This window comes from Perissodus microlepis, chromosome 13 (assembly GCF_051167445.1).
Source record: "Perissodus microlepis isolate ML-2025 ecotype Zambia chromosome 13, ASM5116744v1, whole genome shotgun sequence".
NCBI classification, from domain to species: Eukaryota; Metazoa; Chordata; class Actinopteri; order Cichliformes; family Cichlidae; genus Perissodus; species Perissodus microlepis.
Window position 1 is genome coordinate 6,171,607 of NC_140473.1, and position 16,602 is coordinate 6,188,208.

The 16,602-nt window shown below is 37.9% G+C and overlaps 1 protein-coding gene across 5 annotated transcripts in view; it reads right to left on the reverse strand.

Moving 5' to 3' along the window:
• Window positions 1–4,340: 4,340 nt before the first annotated feature.
• cfap46 (cilia and flagella associated protein 46) overlaps window positions 4,341–16,602 on the reverse strand; it is a 72,968-nt gene continuing 60,706 nt past the window's right edge. For 3 of the 5 annotated variants that reach the window (XM_084948674.1, XM_084948672.1, XM_084948671.1), the window contains exons 51-59: window positions 12,929–13,008; window positions 12,485–12,545; window positions 12,334–12,366; window positions 12,106–12,202; window positions 11,847–11,959; window positions 7,810–7,891; window positions 7,500–7,636; window positions 7,194–7,298; window positions 4,341–6,960 (exon numbers count right to left, since the gene is read on the reverse strand). In XM_084948674.1, coding sequence (XP_084804800.1) covers window positions 6,839–6,960; window positions 7,194–7,298; window positions 7,500–7,636; window positions 7,810–7,891; window positions 11,847–11,959; window positions 12,106–12,202; window positions 12,334–12,366; window positions 12,485–12,545; window positions 12,929–13,008 — 830 coding nt within the window. In that variant the 3' untranslated portion in view covers window positions 4,341–6,838. Of the gene's footprint in view, window positions 6,961–7,193; window positions 7,299–7,499; window positions 7,637–7,809; window positions 7,892–11,846; window positions 11,960–12,105; window positions 12,203–12,333; window positions 12,367–12,484; window positions 12,546–12,928; window positions 13,009–16,602 lie in introns of those variants that run through there. The other 2 variants (XM_084948673.1, XR_014801972.1) reach the window with 2 other exon arrangements.

Below are 16,602 nucleotides of genomic sequence, written 5' to 3' on the forward strand. Positions count from 1 at the left end.
TTGTTACAGCAGCAGGATAAAGAGTAAACATATTTCATGAAGCGCCTTGAGGCGACTTTTGTTGTGATTTGGCGCTAGATAAATAAAATTGAATTGAATTGAATGATTAATCCTGGCAAACCACATCCTGCATGTATTCCAGCGTGGCTCCATATGAGTCAAATGATACATTGGTCTACCTTAAAGTTTATATATATATATATATATATATATATATATAAAAGAATAAAAATAGGAATAAGAATAAAAAAGAACTGAACTTTTGACCCCAATTGAGGTAAAAAGACCAAATGACATGTTACACTGCAGCATGTCATACATGTCATGTCCCTGACATCCTGCTTGTCTTGCTGGCATCAAATTTAAAGTGAGGATATACAGTTTTAAGCAAACAAACAAAAAATCTTAATAAAGGAATGTGGAAAACAGCTTAAATTGCAGTGTGCTTTTTTTTTGCATTTTACACCCTCCATCTAGTTTTGTGTTGAGTAAAGATGTGCCATTTCCATGCTTATCATGCAATATGGAATATGGAATACTGCCTCAGCAGTTCTACTCATTCAAGGTGAAGATAATCTGAGAAAATGTCACAGAAAAGAAAACTGTCACTGCTGCCAGGGCGTGCTCCCTTTTTCTCTCCATCTGCAAATCTGAATTATTTATATACTGTCATCATATTCTACTTTATTATTTTAGTTACTGGAAACATGAGCTTTTAATTACAGCCTTACTTGACACCTGATAATAAAATCAATTACAATTATAACACATATTCTCTACAGTATGCATAACAGGTAAATTATCTATACTATTATCATTTTCTACTTAAATTTGGCTTTCTCTTTCCATCTCACTTACATTTCATCAAGTCCCCGTGGATCTGCACTTTCTGAGGCGTGATATGAGGCTCGTCACGTAACCTTCTACTCACCCCCTCTTCAGATGCCAAGCTGTTATTGAATCCGTAGCACAGCAATGTCCTTGAAAAGTAATCTCACACATAAAGAAGAAGAGCTTATTCAGCCACATCTGCAACTCGACCTACTGTGCACCGCATCTCAACATTAAACTGGTGAAACTCACAGAGAACACGAGTGCTCAGTGAGCAAGCTTCAATCCTGGCTTCCTTGATATGATTACAACATCTAATCACATGTTTTTAGACAGGATAATATGATTATTTATATGGAGACCAAATGTAGTGGGGGATTATTGGTAATAAAATGATGCTGGATTACCGGGTGCGTTTTGCCTCCCTGTTGAAATGGCAACAAATCTGCAGTCTTTTGTTCTGGATGGAATTTAGATAAAGAGCGCCTGAAAACTTCAAAGTCAAGATCAAACAAAAACTTTTACTTATGTGTTCCAAGGATCATAGAGAGGAACTGTCCACAATATTAAATTCTCTAAGGCTTACTTTGAGTCAGCAGGCAAGAAACCTTAGTGCTCAACTCCACAGGTTTCTGAGGCAGGGCCACTGAAGCTGTTTTGTTATGTGGAAAACTATAACTATGTAGCTATAGCACTAATGTTGGACTATTTGGATTAAACCCCCAAACTACCAGTGAGACAGCTTTCTGAAGTTAGTTTTGACCTTTTAGTCCATAAGACTGTGTTAGACTTTTATGGTTATCACTCATTTTATTCTAGACCTGAGCACTGTATGCCTCTGTCCACATCCATGCTTTGGCTATGCCAGAGGCCATAAATGAAATGCAGATTCAAACTAGAATTAATTTACATCATGCAATTTTCCTCATTTCAGCCACCAAGCACTTTTGGAAAAACTTCCCAGAGAATGTCTTACTGGTTTTTTTTGTTTGTTTTTTTGCAGTTCTGTGTCGAATTGCAATACAATTTTGTCTTTATTTTGAAGGTGACTGCGTCTTTTGCTTTTTTTTTTTTTTTAAACATCTATGCATCTGCAAGCAAATGCATCTTCTCTTTAAATGTGTTGGTATTGGTGTTTACAAGAGATGTGAGTCTGCTAACCTCGAAAGATGTCAGCTCACACTAAGAAAAAAAGACAAATTGATGGCAAATGTGAGTTTTGATCAGGATATGGAGTTCTACATAAGTGTTTATTTACTGAAGTCACAGTTAAAGCTGTGTTTATTTGTGGAGAGCAGATTTCTGTGTTCAATTTGAATCGCTATTACCAGACTAAACACATAGATAAATGCACGGAAGAGAAGAACTTGACTGATACAGAGCAGTGACCAACATCTGATTCTCTGATGTGGATTTTAAAGAGTATTTGGCGCGCTAACATACCCTGAAAAAATGTCACAAGATAACTGAGCTGTGATGTCCATGACCCAGCCCAGTTACTCATCTTTGCACGTGGGACAATTCAAGAGTGGGACAAACTGGTCGGCATTACAAATGTGACAGGGAAAAATGTTGGATTTCTGAATGCAAGATAAAGTGCTACAGTATTTCTGAGTCTCAGTCAGCTCAAAATTGTGAGATGTACTGTAACTCAAAATAACTAATCTACAGATGCAGTCTGACTGAAGCGCCAAAAAAGATGAAAAGAAACAGATAAATGATGCAGGAAGGACTGCAACCATCGGCAGTTCAAGCTTACTTGTTGATAAGTGGATGCGGTTTTACTCTCTGTCCATGACCTTGTACCAACTGCCAGACACAGAACATCTCTCAACTATTAGCCCACGGTTAAACAAACATGTGCACCTCATTCCTCCACATCTGTGCACCTTCCTCACATATCGTGTAGCAAGAACCTGGGAGGCAGCAGTTCACTTCTTGCTCTCACTTATTTTTAGAAAAGTTCTGAAGAAATTAAATGGCAAGTATATATACAGTTTTTTAGCAGCACCATTACTACTACTACTACTACTACTACTACTATCGCTGTAGGGATGGCAGTCATCCTTTTGTTTGATGTAATGCTGGAAACACACAATAATAGTCCTTAGGGGATCATTCTTATGCATTTATAGCAGCCTTCATCAACCCTCACCTGCTGGTTTATGTTATTCTCTAATTAACCTGCAAAGCTTGTGCTATCCCTGCTCATCGAAGCTGTTCGGTCTATTTTATGCTAAGTTGCACATAATAAATATGCTAAAGCAAGATGCATATGGTAAACATTATAATGTTGGCATTTAACTAAAAGCATTACAGTGCCTATCATAAACAGATACAGATTTGACATTGTTGATGGGCTAAGTGTTGCGCTACGAGTTGATAAAAATATAAAAATTATTTCATAAGCATGTTGTGTTCTAAATGTTAATTTAGAAATACATTGACAGTTATTATTATAGATGGCAGATATGAGTTTGTTTTTTTTTTATGTAACAGCAGTGAGGACAGTGTTTAATGGATATACTGGTTATACACAGTTATATAACAATCCCAGCTCCAGGATGTACTAATTTTTCAATAAATTATATTTAAAATCATTAAGCATAATATCATGTCTTGGGTAAATATTGATATTGTGTGATAGCTTCTCCAAAACCAAGTGCTGTAAAATCTAATACTTTCCCTGCTGCCTGAAACATTAATTAAAGACTAAAATGCATTCATTAATATCAGAAAGGCTATTTACACATTTTAAATACAGCTGTAATTCAAAATTCAGCATAAACACATATAAGTGAATTGATCTGATTTTCTGACTCTATTTGGGAGCTACTTTATAGGTTTGAATGCTACCCATAAATAGGTAAATGCAGCAGTTTATCTAAATAATTACATGTTTTTCTTTGATGTAATTGCTTTTGCCAAATCAAGAAATGCAACTACTGTTTGACTGAGTTTGGTTTCTCTATGGAGAGGTGAAGGCCATTTAAGGGCCTTATTTAAGCAGGACATATTTAATAAAATATTCAGAACCCTTCACTTCAGATCAAGGTTTAAATTGGTGTTCTTGCTGTTCAATCTACAGTCGTCAACTGACAATGACTAATTTGTTAAACACAAACACGTCTGTAAATTACAAAAGCTTCATTACAATTCCAGCTTTATCTAATTATGGGCCTTCAACCTGACTGCAGTCTAGTCCAGTTTTGACAGGACGTTTTTTTGAAAGACATAAATTTACAATATAAGGTCATCCAATACACATTACATGGTAGGACAAAACAAAACGCCAAACAGAACACATTACAACACAAGTAACTGTAAATCTGCCGCCTCCTCTTACATACTCAGGAAAACCAAACTTCTTCCACTTCATCAACCCTGATCCAGCCAGTTTTCACCCCAGCAGAGACTCACAGGGCAGCAGACACACTGCTCCCATTACAATTAGTAATGCAGCAGTACTTACAGCAGCGTGCTTTCTTCCCATCCTTGTATCTCGCCTCCCTCTATTGTGTTACAAATCCACTGCCCAGTGAAGACCTCTGTCTGACCTAGTTACATATATACAGCAAATAAAGGTCAAACGACAGACTTAGGAAGAGCATTTTCTGGCTGGTGTGTGTGTATATTCATAATGCTTAACTGGGTTAGAAATGAGTGTAAAGCTGTCTTCTTAAAGCTCTTAGAGATTGACATGTTAGTGTCCGTGTGTATATGCACATGTGCACTGAGGGAGACATCTGTTTTTCTGCCGTGAGGGGTGAAAATGAAAGAAAAAGGCAGCAGTGACAGACAGTAAGCAGTAGTTATTTATCAAAATGTGAGGAAGAAGAAAAGTCTTATCCTGGCAAATTACTCTGAATGTCATCAGCAAAATAACACGCTGTCTAGACTTTGGCAACACATGATCTGAAACAATAACTTCTTAAACGTTGTGTAAAAATCAGCATTTTGTTCTAACAGTATTGTGTTTATCACAGCTCACACAGCACTACAATCCCGCTGTGTCTTCACAGAAGAAATGCTCTAATCTTGTAATTGATATCTGATTGAGGACATTATGAAGCAACATTTGGGCTTGACACAAATCAGCTAAATCAGTCTGAATGCTGCTAAGGGCAAAGTGTCAGAGACTGGCCACATCTACATAAATTTGTCATCTGATAAGGCAGTGAGATAACACTTGGGCCCTTCACACTTTTCTTATTCAGTGTCTATGAAAGAAAGCTGTGGTTTTTTGCACAGTTGATCATTGCTCATGATCAATAAACAACAGAGAGGGGGAGACAGTTATGTGTACAAGGTAAGAAGAAATAATTCAGTCACAGAAATACCAAGAAAACAGATATATTTCTACTAAAGTCAGACCCAAAAGCTGTGTCCCGGCCTAGATATTTAATCATCTGAAAATGTTAAATGAGTACTGCTAGTGACAAGCAGAGATAGGCAGTAAAGCGTTACTATAATCTTTCACGGGAACGTGAAATTCACAGAGAAAACCCCGTATCCCCCCACTGACATGACCGCTGTGGCACCGGGGACACCTCCAACAGCCTCACTCCTGCTAAACAGGTGAAAATAGACTTGGTGGGCAAGGACTTAGTGCACAGAAAACCAGCTAGACTAGCTCTGCCGCAAAATAATCCACTTGTGTATCATCAGCACAAGGCTAACTTGACTGATTAAATTCTCTTCTCTGTTGAATTCATACAAAAAACAGACACATATGGCGTTATAAACGACTATTTCTTTGTAGAAATTCTCTTTTGTACGAAAACTTTGGCAACGGAGTAGCAAAATAAGGTGTCTTAATTAATAAGCTTTAGAAATGCTGATAAGATGATTTTGTAACCTTGGTACATGTGCAGGTTAGGTGTTTTTTATCTGCATGTGAGGAGAAAGCTAAGACTTCTTTTCTCTTTGCTAATTTTAGCTTTGGCTGAGCTGAATCTCAGTCAGTTACAATAAAATAGAGTCACATTTAAACCTCTGAGTATACTGTTGTTACAGTGAGAATATGTTTTTTCTCAAGGCTTAAATTTAGGACATTTATTAAACTAAAATGTAGAGTACTGGAATGTCTGATAAAGACACTCTTCAAACTAAAATGAGTGTACGCATTTACAGTTATTTTAAGCTTCACTGTATGCTTCTGTAAGAATCAAATAAACTGACAGCCTGACATGGGAAAACAAAAGAACTCTGGTAGATGCCGCGTAAAAGAGACTAAATCAGCATCGACTGGTTATACTGTATAGGTGAGATTCTGAGAAAAAGCAATAACAGAACTGTAGTGAAGCTACTTAAGCTACTTAATGAGCTGGAGCTTATCCCAGCTTTCACAGGGAGAAAGGCAGGCTATACCCTGGACCAGTCTACTGCAGGGCCAACACATAGCGAAAGACAATCATTCACAATTTAAAATTACCAATTAACCTAATATTCACGCCTTTGGACCGTGAGAGGCAGCCACAGCACCTGGAGTGAACAGCCGGTACATTTGATCCAGGACCTTTTCTTGTTATGATGTAACAATGTTAGCCACTACACCACCCAATCTCACATTAATATGCAGGTTCTGTATGCCATTTCAAAGACAAGGCAAAGACATTAATGATACTTTGGTAGTTTGCAACTGCTGCAAAAAATAAACTAAAGCTAAATGTAGCACAGTAAAACCTGTAACACCCACCTGCACACTTCGGGTACCTCTGCTAGAAACAGCGGATCATTCTTTCAAACTGCTAAATTTACTTTATTTCCGTGGTCCCACAGGTACAGACATCAATCATAAAGAGGATAAATCACTGGAAGGTATCAACTCCCCAAGCACTAAAAGCTTTTATTTTTTTGTTTGCTGTGAAGTAACATTTTTATTTTATACAGTTGGGCACTACCATGAGTAGTAAAATCACTACTGAGACCAAAAATGTCTATGTAAGTAACGAATCAACAATCTTTTTCTTAAATAAAGAAGCTTCAGTTAAGGATATCCAGATTATCACATGACAATAAAGTTGGGAAGGCCATAAAGAACGCAGTTGAAGGCAGATGGTGGGAGAGCCATTTCATGCTGATCATCACCTTCCTTTCTGTCCTGTGAGACAGCGAGGAGCTCTTGATCTACAGAGAAAGCAGTTAGCTGTAAGTTTTATTGAATTTTGCTCCTTTTGTGCAGTATTACCAGTTCTATATTAAGTTATGTAACAATTCTGCTCAATATAGATCAAACAGAATTTATAGACAGTGGTTTTTTGTACTCAAAGAGAAACATAAGCATGCAAATTGAATGCATTAATAATAAATAGAAATAGAATGCAAAAGTGAAGCTACATATATATATATATTTATAGTACCATTTGATCCTTTGACCTTGTGAATACCTTGTGGTATCTCTGAACTGTTCCCTTTTCTGAGGGCATGTACGGCCTGGCCAGAGGTGTGTCGAATCCTTAGTATATCTGCAAGTGGTGGCACACACACACACACACACACACACACACACACACACACACACACACACACACACACACACACACACACACACAGTGCTAATGTAACGTCTAATAATACCCACAGGTGCAAAGTAAATATTTACACATACTAATTTACAATCTCAGCTTGCAGTAATGTAACGTTTTAAATACACGCCCAGAACCTACTGTCTAAAATAGCGGTCACATTATGTGTGTTCTGTTGAAAGCTGCTGTGCCACTGATTCAGGACAATACAGCCAGCACCACTCAAACTGAGCAGCAGAGCAGTCTCCACGGGATTCTGCAGGGCAAACGTTCCTGCACTGGAGAGAAGCAAAGTAAAGACACAAAGAGAGTAAATGTTGTCTACAAACCTTTACCAAGCAAACAGTCAAAAATACTGCCAAGAAAACAAAAACTTGGAAAATGCTTTAGGAAGGCAAAACAGAAATGGAAAATTTAGTTAGTATTCCATTCATTCTAACTTCTTTGATACCTCCTTTGCCTGCCAAGTTTGGACTGACGGAGAACACTGGCCTTGTTGTGAACCTGGTCAAAGAGCAGAGCCATGTGGCACTCTAAGGAAAAAAACATTATTACCATCATTAGTTGGCAACAGAACATTCAATACTTTGGGAAATTTTAAGAAAAGTCTCTTGCTAAACAAAGGATAAGATATATGCTAAATGCATGGCATCTTTTTACTTTTATTTTAATTACGCTGTTAAGCACAATGAATGACCAAGGTTGTGCTTAAAATGTTTACATTTTTGAAATAAAGTTGAGGGGTGTATGATGTATTTGAGAGATAACTGATTAAAGCTGCTGTGAATAACAGAGGGACAGTGCGATTTTAAACACACTTTAGACAGTATGTGTTAATTAACTAAAACATGACATTTTAGCCTCGGCCCCACATCTGACCAGCTCTCAATCTGATTTACAAAAACAGAAACATGAGATGAAATATGGAAAAGAATACTTTGGATTACTTAATATATTATCATGCTTTTTACAACTACATGAATGTACTATTGCTGTGTGATTTATTACTATTACTGAAGGTTACTCGACATAGCAATACCAACTAGATTTTTAAATCTTAATATAAAATGAGTAACAGTAGGGTGGACATTAGGTAAGGCAGCACTGTTTGCAGCGATCTTGTATAGAAAACTATCCTGCGTGTATATAAAACAGGTCTGCTGCTCCGAACCGTAGTACAGGGACCTCTGGCTAACATGTCGGGTCCGTGTCGGGCTCGTAGCTGAAAACTAGCTTTACTTTGTTGTCTGGGTCAACTTTGCTAACGAGAGACAGAGAGAGGCGTTGAAAGGCTGCTCCAACGGAGCTTATTGTTTCAGAGGAAAACATGAACACAGTGTACAGTCGAGTCTTAATAGCTTACTTACAGCTGGGCTACACTGCCCATGAGGCTACATTCTTTAGGGCTATGCCTGTAACACTTTGCCTATTGCCTTCATATTAAATAATTTTTTGAACAACAATTTATAAAAATATTTAGTCACGTCATTATGCGGGCTGCAAGTAGAGGTGACATGGGCCATGAGATTGAGACCCAGAAATTAGAGCCTCTTAATGCGTGTTTTGTTTGGGTTTCCACCAGCGTGGAATTACCAAAAATAGAGAGGGGACAGCCTAACATACGAAACAGGAAAAGACCACCGTGTAATCCATTTATTTTAACAAAGTAACCGTATTCTGAATACCACCTTTTTAAATGGTAACTGTAACAGAATGACCACACACACCTCGGCCGATAGAGTGATGAGAATACCCCGTCAGCCTTTTACAACTGAGGGATAAAAACATACAAGCAACAGATGGTGCTACATGTCCTCAATGACACCACTTTCCCCGAAAAACATAAATCTGACAATACCTAATTAGTTAAGCAGTAACAATCGAGTGTGTTGTGAAGTAACAGCTGCAATTCAGACCACTGTGTCATTCACACTATAGTTAGCAGCACTAATGTCAGTCTAGTGGGTGCCACATATGTCCGGCCTGGGGCAGGACATATGTGGCACTCTGCCAATCACATCTCAGATTACCTTTGCTTGCTGGTGAAGGAGATGAAAGGGGACGTGAAGGTGAAGCACAGTTGTTTTTTAAAAAATATCTTTTGAAAGTGTGAAAAGCATTTTTAGTGCCAGTTATCATTTATTTAAAAACTGCTGAAAGGGAGGAGTGAAGAAACCTTCTATAATAACTCAGAATGTCTCCTCACAGTAAACAGATTACGACAGGCAAAAGTTCCTGGGATTAGACTACCCTTCTTCAACAGTTTCAACTCCTGAAGAGGAAAGTGTAAATGACCCTTGTTAAATTTATTTTTGCAAAACATTATTTCCATACAGTCAATTAACAGCAGCCTTCCCAGTGAGCATGACCCAGTATTAATGTCAAAATCATTAATCCTCATTATGTTTTTGATATTACTTTATTTATTACAGGCACTCAGTGAAGTTGAGGAAATGTTATTCCAAGTATTAGCTAGTAAAACCTCATTGATTTCTCACTGCAGTGCAAGGATATTTATATTTATACTCACTCAGGGAATGAAACATTGACAGAGTTAAGGAGATTAAGCCCACTGCTCCATTTTCAGGAAACTCAAAACTTTGTGTGATTTCATGAACTGATACATATAAGAGAACAAATGACTGTTGTTTTCTGCCGTGTCTTTGTTGTTGGTATTCTCTTAATGCTCTCGAATCTCTTCCTCTTCCATGTGCCTATGTGGGTTGTTATTTTTTAAAGTTTTAAAAGTTAGGCTTTGATCTACCAAAGTCCAACTTCGTAGACAAGTGCTATAAACATACTATCTCCAGTTTAGCCTTCCTGTTTTAGATGGGCATACATGGCCCACCCAAGAGGCACCCAGGAGGCATCCTACTCTGATGCCCCAACCAACCTCAAGTGGCTCCTTTTGATGTGGAGCAATTCTAAATAGGCTCTAGACTCAGCCTGTTTAGAATGACTGAACTTTTCACTCTATCTGTAAGGGAGAGGCCTCCCTTCTTCTGAGAAAGCTAATTTCTGCCACTTGTATCTGTGATCTCATTCTTTTGGTCACTAGCCACAGCTCATGACCATAGGTGAGGGTGTGGATGTAGACTGACTGGTAAACTGACAGCTTCGCTTTTATGGTCAGCTCTCTTTTTATTATAACAGACTGGGGATGCGTCCCAATTTAACTGTCAGTCTCTCCTCTCCCATCGTTCTTGAACAAGACACAAAGATACTTAATCTTGGTGGATCTCGTCCACCAGTAAAAGCCCAAATATATAGGTCCAGGCCGAGTGAATACAAGGACACCCATCCCAGACTATCGCCTTCCGTGATGGCAACTCCAGACTGGAACAGAGTTCAGGCCCTTTCCAGTAGACTGGTTCCAGAGTCCAAGCTGTGGAACCAGTGAGGTGAGCCCAACTACGTCCATCCATCCATCCATCCAACCTCACACACTTTCTGGTGGGGAAGGAGCTCAGGTTTCCTTCCCCACCGGAGAGGTGACATTCCATGTCCCAGTTCTCAACCACAAAAGATTGGGATTGGACTGGCAGTTGACTGCACAGTGGCTACATAACAAGCCCAAATCATCCCCACTACTTTTCACATAACATCATGCTATGCATTATGGACAAACCTCTCCACTTTAAAATTAACTGTCCAAAGAGCATTGCTCCCAAAGTTTTGGGGTTTGTTTAAATGAAATTGAAAGAGTTTCTCTTGGCAACCCTTCCAAACAAGCCACACTTGCTTAACCCTTTTCTAATTTTACTGTCATAAACTTTAACATTTTATGTCTTAACTTAAATTGGGAGAATCTGAGGTATAATTCTTGTGTGGATAGTATTTGCTTTGGACTGACCTCTGCTGAAAAGCTGAAGGAACTGCTTCACAAATTTCTATTTGCTTTTATTATTGCTCCAGACACACACAACAGTGTGGCTGGAACTTCTTTACCTTGTGATTGTGTGTGTCTGTGTGTGACATGAAAACCCAACCAAAGATTGTTTTTTAATGGGTCATTCTTTGTTCCTCTTTTAGCTTAATTCTTGCTTTATTTTGAAGATTAGCTTGTCATGTGTTGTCAACTTCACTCCTCTGTTCCTTCTCGTTTCCCAAAGCCGTCATTGGTGCCTTATTAACACAGTATTACCTTATCAAACATCTTCCAAGTATGCCAACCATGTCACAATTTCTTTAGGTTATCATTTCATGTATATAATTAAAATACCATTTTTCTTTGCTTTGTCTGTACTAAGAACAACCTTATGAAGTTCATGTCAGTGTGACAATGACATTGGCTGGTTCTGTGTCATTCCACTCAGTACAGTCTTCGTATGTTTTAATGCTCACATGCAGTAGTAGCCATAACAAAGTGATGAATGTACTGTGAGTTATTAAATTATGAGATGGAAGCAGTAAATGCATTGTCTTTACATTCCTTTACAAATAATACAATCACAGACGGGAAAATGTGATATAAGAGTGTAAACGTACCAGACAAATTGAGGGATGCTAGTTTGTCAGGTGGTATGTTTTCCATGAAGTGTTCCACCCCCAGGTAAATAAAACCACTGCATCTGCACAACATTTGCTCCATTTCTGACAGGCTTAACAAATATGAAGACATGTTAGCAAAGCAGAAGTGACTGGTCGTATGTTGAATGTAACAGATACAGTTGGTTGTTGCTGTGCTCAAAGAGCCAAGAGGGAAAAAATGATGTATAACTTTGATTTGCTGCACTCTAAGACTCACCTGGGTGTCTGTTTGCTGCCCATGAAGCCCTCCCACAGATGAGTTACATGCTGGGTTTCCAAAATCTCCTTCATCTTCATGCTCAAACTGGTCCCTTCTGTGTGATATAGTGCATATTATTCTAGACATCTTAAACACTTTATCTAACCCACAATGACCAGTTGCATGTCTTTGAATATATCCATCCATCCATCCAATCTCTTCCGCTAATATTAACAAATTACTTACCAAAGTGGCCATCATTGTAAGGGTCAACGAGATCTTTAAAAGTTAAGAAGTATAACGGACCTGAATTAAATGAACTGAATTAAATACCCAATCTTATATGTGAAATTACATATTTCTGTTTAACAAAAGTAATTCTGAAAACAAAAGATACATTTGAAGTTACGCATGTCCACTGGGAAGGTGTTAGAAGGCAGCACATGACTGGCAGGTACCTGGGTAAACGAATTTTAGTTTTTACAGCTCAAAGCAGCTAAAAATGTATACAAAGTGGAAATAAATAAATTAAATATCACATAAATGTGCAAACATGCAAATATTCTTTTGTACACACTTATATGTGCCAACTAATGTATATCACGACTGAGAAAACAGAAGCAGAAAAGAGGGTTTGATGAAAAAACAGAAGTGATGCACAACAGGGGATAAATACCCAGAAGCTTGAACTAGGATCTTTATGAAAACATTATGTAATTGATTGAAAACCACACTTAAAAGAGACGCAGGGAGCAACTTAAATAATTGCCAGTGCTGACAGGAGGTAAAAGGAATATTGCTTTCTGTATCTGGCAGGCCCAGATTAATTTACTTTACTCACCGCTTTGATGGCTTGGCTTTGATCTCCCCTCGTTTTAGTTCCCTTGCCACCTTTGGTCTCCTTTTTGTTGTCACTTTCAACTGCCACAAACAGGAAGCAAAATTAATACATACACTTGTCTGCAGGGCAGATTACACAGCTTTTGGACTGGTAAATAATTTTTTTTTTTTAAAAAACAACTTTCTCAGAGACAGCAAAGTCATTGGCACTTATTGGTGACAGAAGAACCAAAGGTTTCCTCCTGGCTGCAACACCTTTGCAAAGGAAAACACTTGCTATTAGCATGTGTTATCATTTTCAGTGCATTACTCAAAACTGATGCTTTATACGTTATAAATAAGGTAGAAATCATTAAGTTTATTTTTATTATTCTGTTGTTCCACTTTTAGTGTCCGGCCATTAGCAGGCTGTAGAAGAAGGCTCCATCTGTTGGCTGACCAGTCCAACACTATTCCAAAGTGAAATCTGTTCAAATGTTGCAAAGATACTGAATGCAACAATTCAACTAATTTGGCATATCCCAATCTTCCATTTTATCTTTTAGGAAAAAACAATTTTGAGTAAAATAACAAAGAGAATAAAAAATAAAACATCTCTTAAAATGAGAGTAGTTAAAACTACTCATTACACATTTTAATAACCCAACTGCCTTGATAACAAACGTCCTATTATAGCATGTACTCAAACATGTCATTAAAATCAGATCTTTGCATAACGCACATCTCAGAAAAACACAAAGTTACTTTTCATTTTCTTTAACCGTTATTATAAACGTGCATCCTCATCAGGTTACGCCCTTTAACCCGAACATCATTTACTAAAACTTATTTATTTAATCTATTCATTATTGCCAAATGTAGAAATATCCAAAACTAGTTTATGCATTATAGTCCTTACAATCCTTTATTATCAGGCTAAGGCTCCATGAAGAGCCATCAGCTGAACCGAAAAGCCAAAATAAGAGTATTAAGAAATATTAAGAAATATGTCTCTCTGTTAACTAACAGAGAGACATATTTCTCCCATATCAGCTTGTCTCCAATCCTGAATGTAGAATTCTTCTTTTTACATACAATGTCCTGAATAATCAGGCTCTGTCGTCTCTTAAAGACCTCTTAATAGCCCATAATAATCATTCCGATAAGCTCTTGTGTCATTTATGGTCCCTTGAGTTTCCAAAAGTAGACAGTATTGGTTCCCCCTCATGTGGAACATGGACAGGATCTGCCGTTTAAAAGTTTGCTTCAAACTTTTCTTTTTGATAAACCTTGTACAGTGGTCCCTCGTTTATCTATATTAATTTACAATTAATATAGATGTTTTAAGGCTGTAAAACCCCTGACTTACACACTTTATACACTTTTCTCAGGCAGGCATCGACATTTTCACACGTTTCTCTCTTGTTTAAACACTCTCAAAGTTCAAACCTTCGTAGAAAAACAAGTCCAGTATTATAGAATGAAACCGAAGATCAAACCCTGTTTTCAGGTCCAGAACATGGGAATAGAGCAGCTGCCAGAGAATCAATGGTACAGACGTAGAGGAAGCAAGAAGAATGAGTAGAGTAAAGTTTGACTAATCTGACTGTTTGGTTTCACCTTCTAATCCTTTGGCATTGACACTGTTAGATCTATGTAAATTTGACAAGCTGAACGCATTCTGTACTGTACAGGAGACACGACACGAGATTGATTGAAAATCTACAGCTGATCAGGATGCAAACCACAATGCGCTGTAAAAACAAACAAACAAAAAACATGCAAAACTGCACCCCCCCCCCCCCCCCCCCAAAAAAAAACAAACAAACAAAAAAAACAACAGCGAGGCTGTGAAAAGTGAACCGTGATATAGTGAGGGACCACTGTAGTTAGGAATGAATAACATGATCCTGAACCTTAGTTATACTGTTGTGGGCTCTGGCTTGTTGGTCATTATGCACTGGAGAATTTTTAAGCACTCACTCTTTTCACTTTTGTCGTATTTACAATCCACTATTGCATGTCATTACATTTTCTTTTCTCTTTCTATGGTTCATCGTTTCTTGGCCTTGTTGTTTGTTGTTGCTTCTCCTCTTTTCTCCCATCTCTTTATTCTCATCCTCCCAAGGATTGAAAGTAGACGTAGTAGCACTTTATCAACCCCACAATAGTAGTAGTAGCTGTCTCTCCCTGACCCTGGTTCTGCCCCAGGTCTTGTCCTGTTAGAAGGAAGTACTTCCTTCCTAACATCACTAAGTACCTGCACATAGGAGACCATTGCCTTAACACAACTGCACCTCATCTTATAATTACTTTAGTATGATTGAATAAAAATGCCTTTACTTTGTTTCAAATGTTATGTTAATATTTTGACTGCATACCTTTCATATCAGGATGTTTTTAAAGATCACACAGCATCACTGACTACATGGTATCAGTATGTTCTACCTTAATCTAGACCACCCACCGCAGTTTGCTGTGACTCCCATAGTTAATTATAAATCTTTCTGGCAATAAAAAATTATTCTAATATACAAAACTGCTTAGCACCATGGTTTTTTTCCTAAGTGAAAATTAAATGTAAAATCGAACTGTACAGTTAAAATCACACAACCTGATCACTCAGTAACACACACACAGTAAAATCTGAAGAAGCAGTAAGAACAGACATGCGTGCAAAAGCATGTGTTTACCCCCCCCTGAGGGCAATCTTTTTATAGTTTGTGCTAATTTGTCCTGTGTGTACTTCATGCAAAGCAGTGCACAGAATAACAAATAGCCCTTTCAAAAGTGGTTTCAGGCGCTACATCTTCTTGACACAATGGTAAACTGTAGATGTCAAAATTATGGTAATCATGGTCTGGGGGGAAAAAGCAAACACTAATTTTTTTTCTGTGGTCTGATCGTCACCCGTGTGTTTGATCCAGACATCAAAAGATGTATTAAGAAAAGCTTGTTGTAATATTTTCCCATCTGTGGCATACAAGTCTCAATGGATACACGGACACACACATACATAAATAGTAGTTTAATAGTAACCTTTGAACAGTGACTCAAGCGATGCAAATGATTCAACCTTTAAAAAGGTACAGATGTCTGCAGGATCCCATTCAGTGCTCTTTTTACCTCCTTTCTATTCACCTATTCCTTTCCAAATAGTAAAGTGCTTAATCCCCCAAGCACTGAAACACCATCAACCCCCCAAAAAAGAGAAAGGAAACAACTGGACCGGGCACGATATGTGTAATAAAGTTGATTAAAATGATGCTCATTTGTTTCTGTTTTTACTGTATCAAAAATAAAAACAAAATGTGAATACTGTCCTAGGCTTCATTTATTTGCCTTATAGTTTTGCAGCTATGTTGGTTGATTTATCTGAAACAAAAACCTATCCTTAATAAATGTGGATACAATTTTGAAGGGCGAAAGAGAAAAAAACGACAGTGTGTCAGTTTCGGTTAAGGTTCTTTCTTTTTTCTGCCTCTAAACCCTGCAATCAGTTCATCTTCTGACACGCTGAGCAAGTCAAGACAGTAAGTGTGCAACAGTTTACGAAAAACTTGATGTGGTGCCTTTTTGCGGACCATTGTGGACCATTGACTGTGTCTGCTGATTACAAGCAGGAGACACAGTTAATGGACATCTATTTAAAAAAAGAAAAAAAAAAAGGCTGTGGTGTTCACTTCACAGACGTCT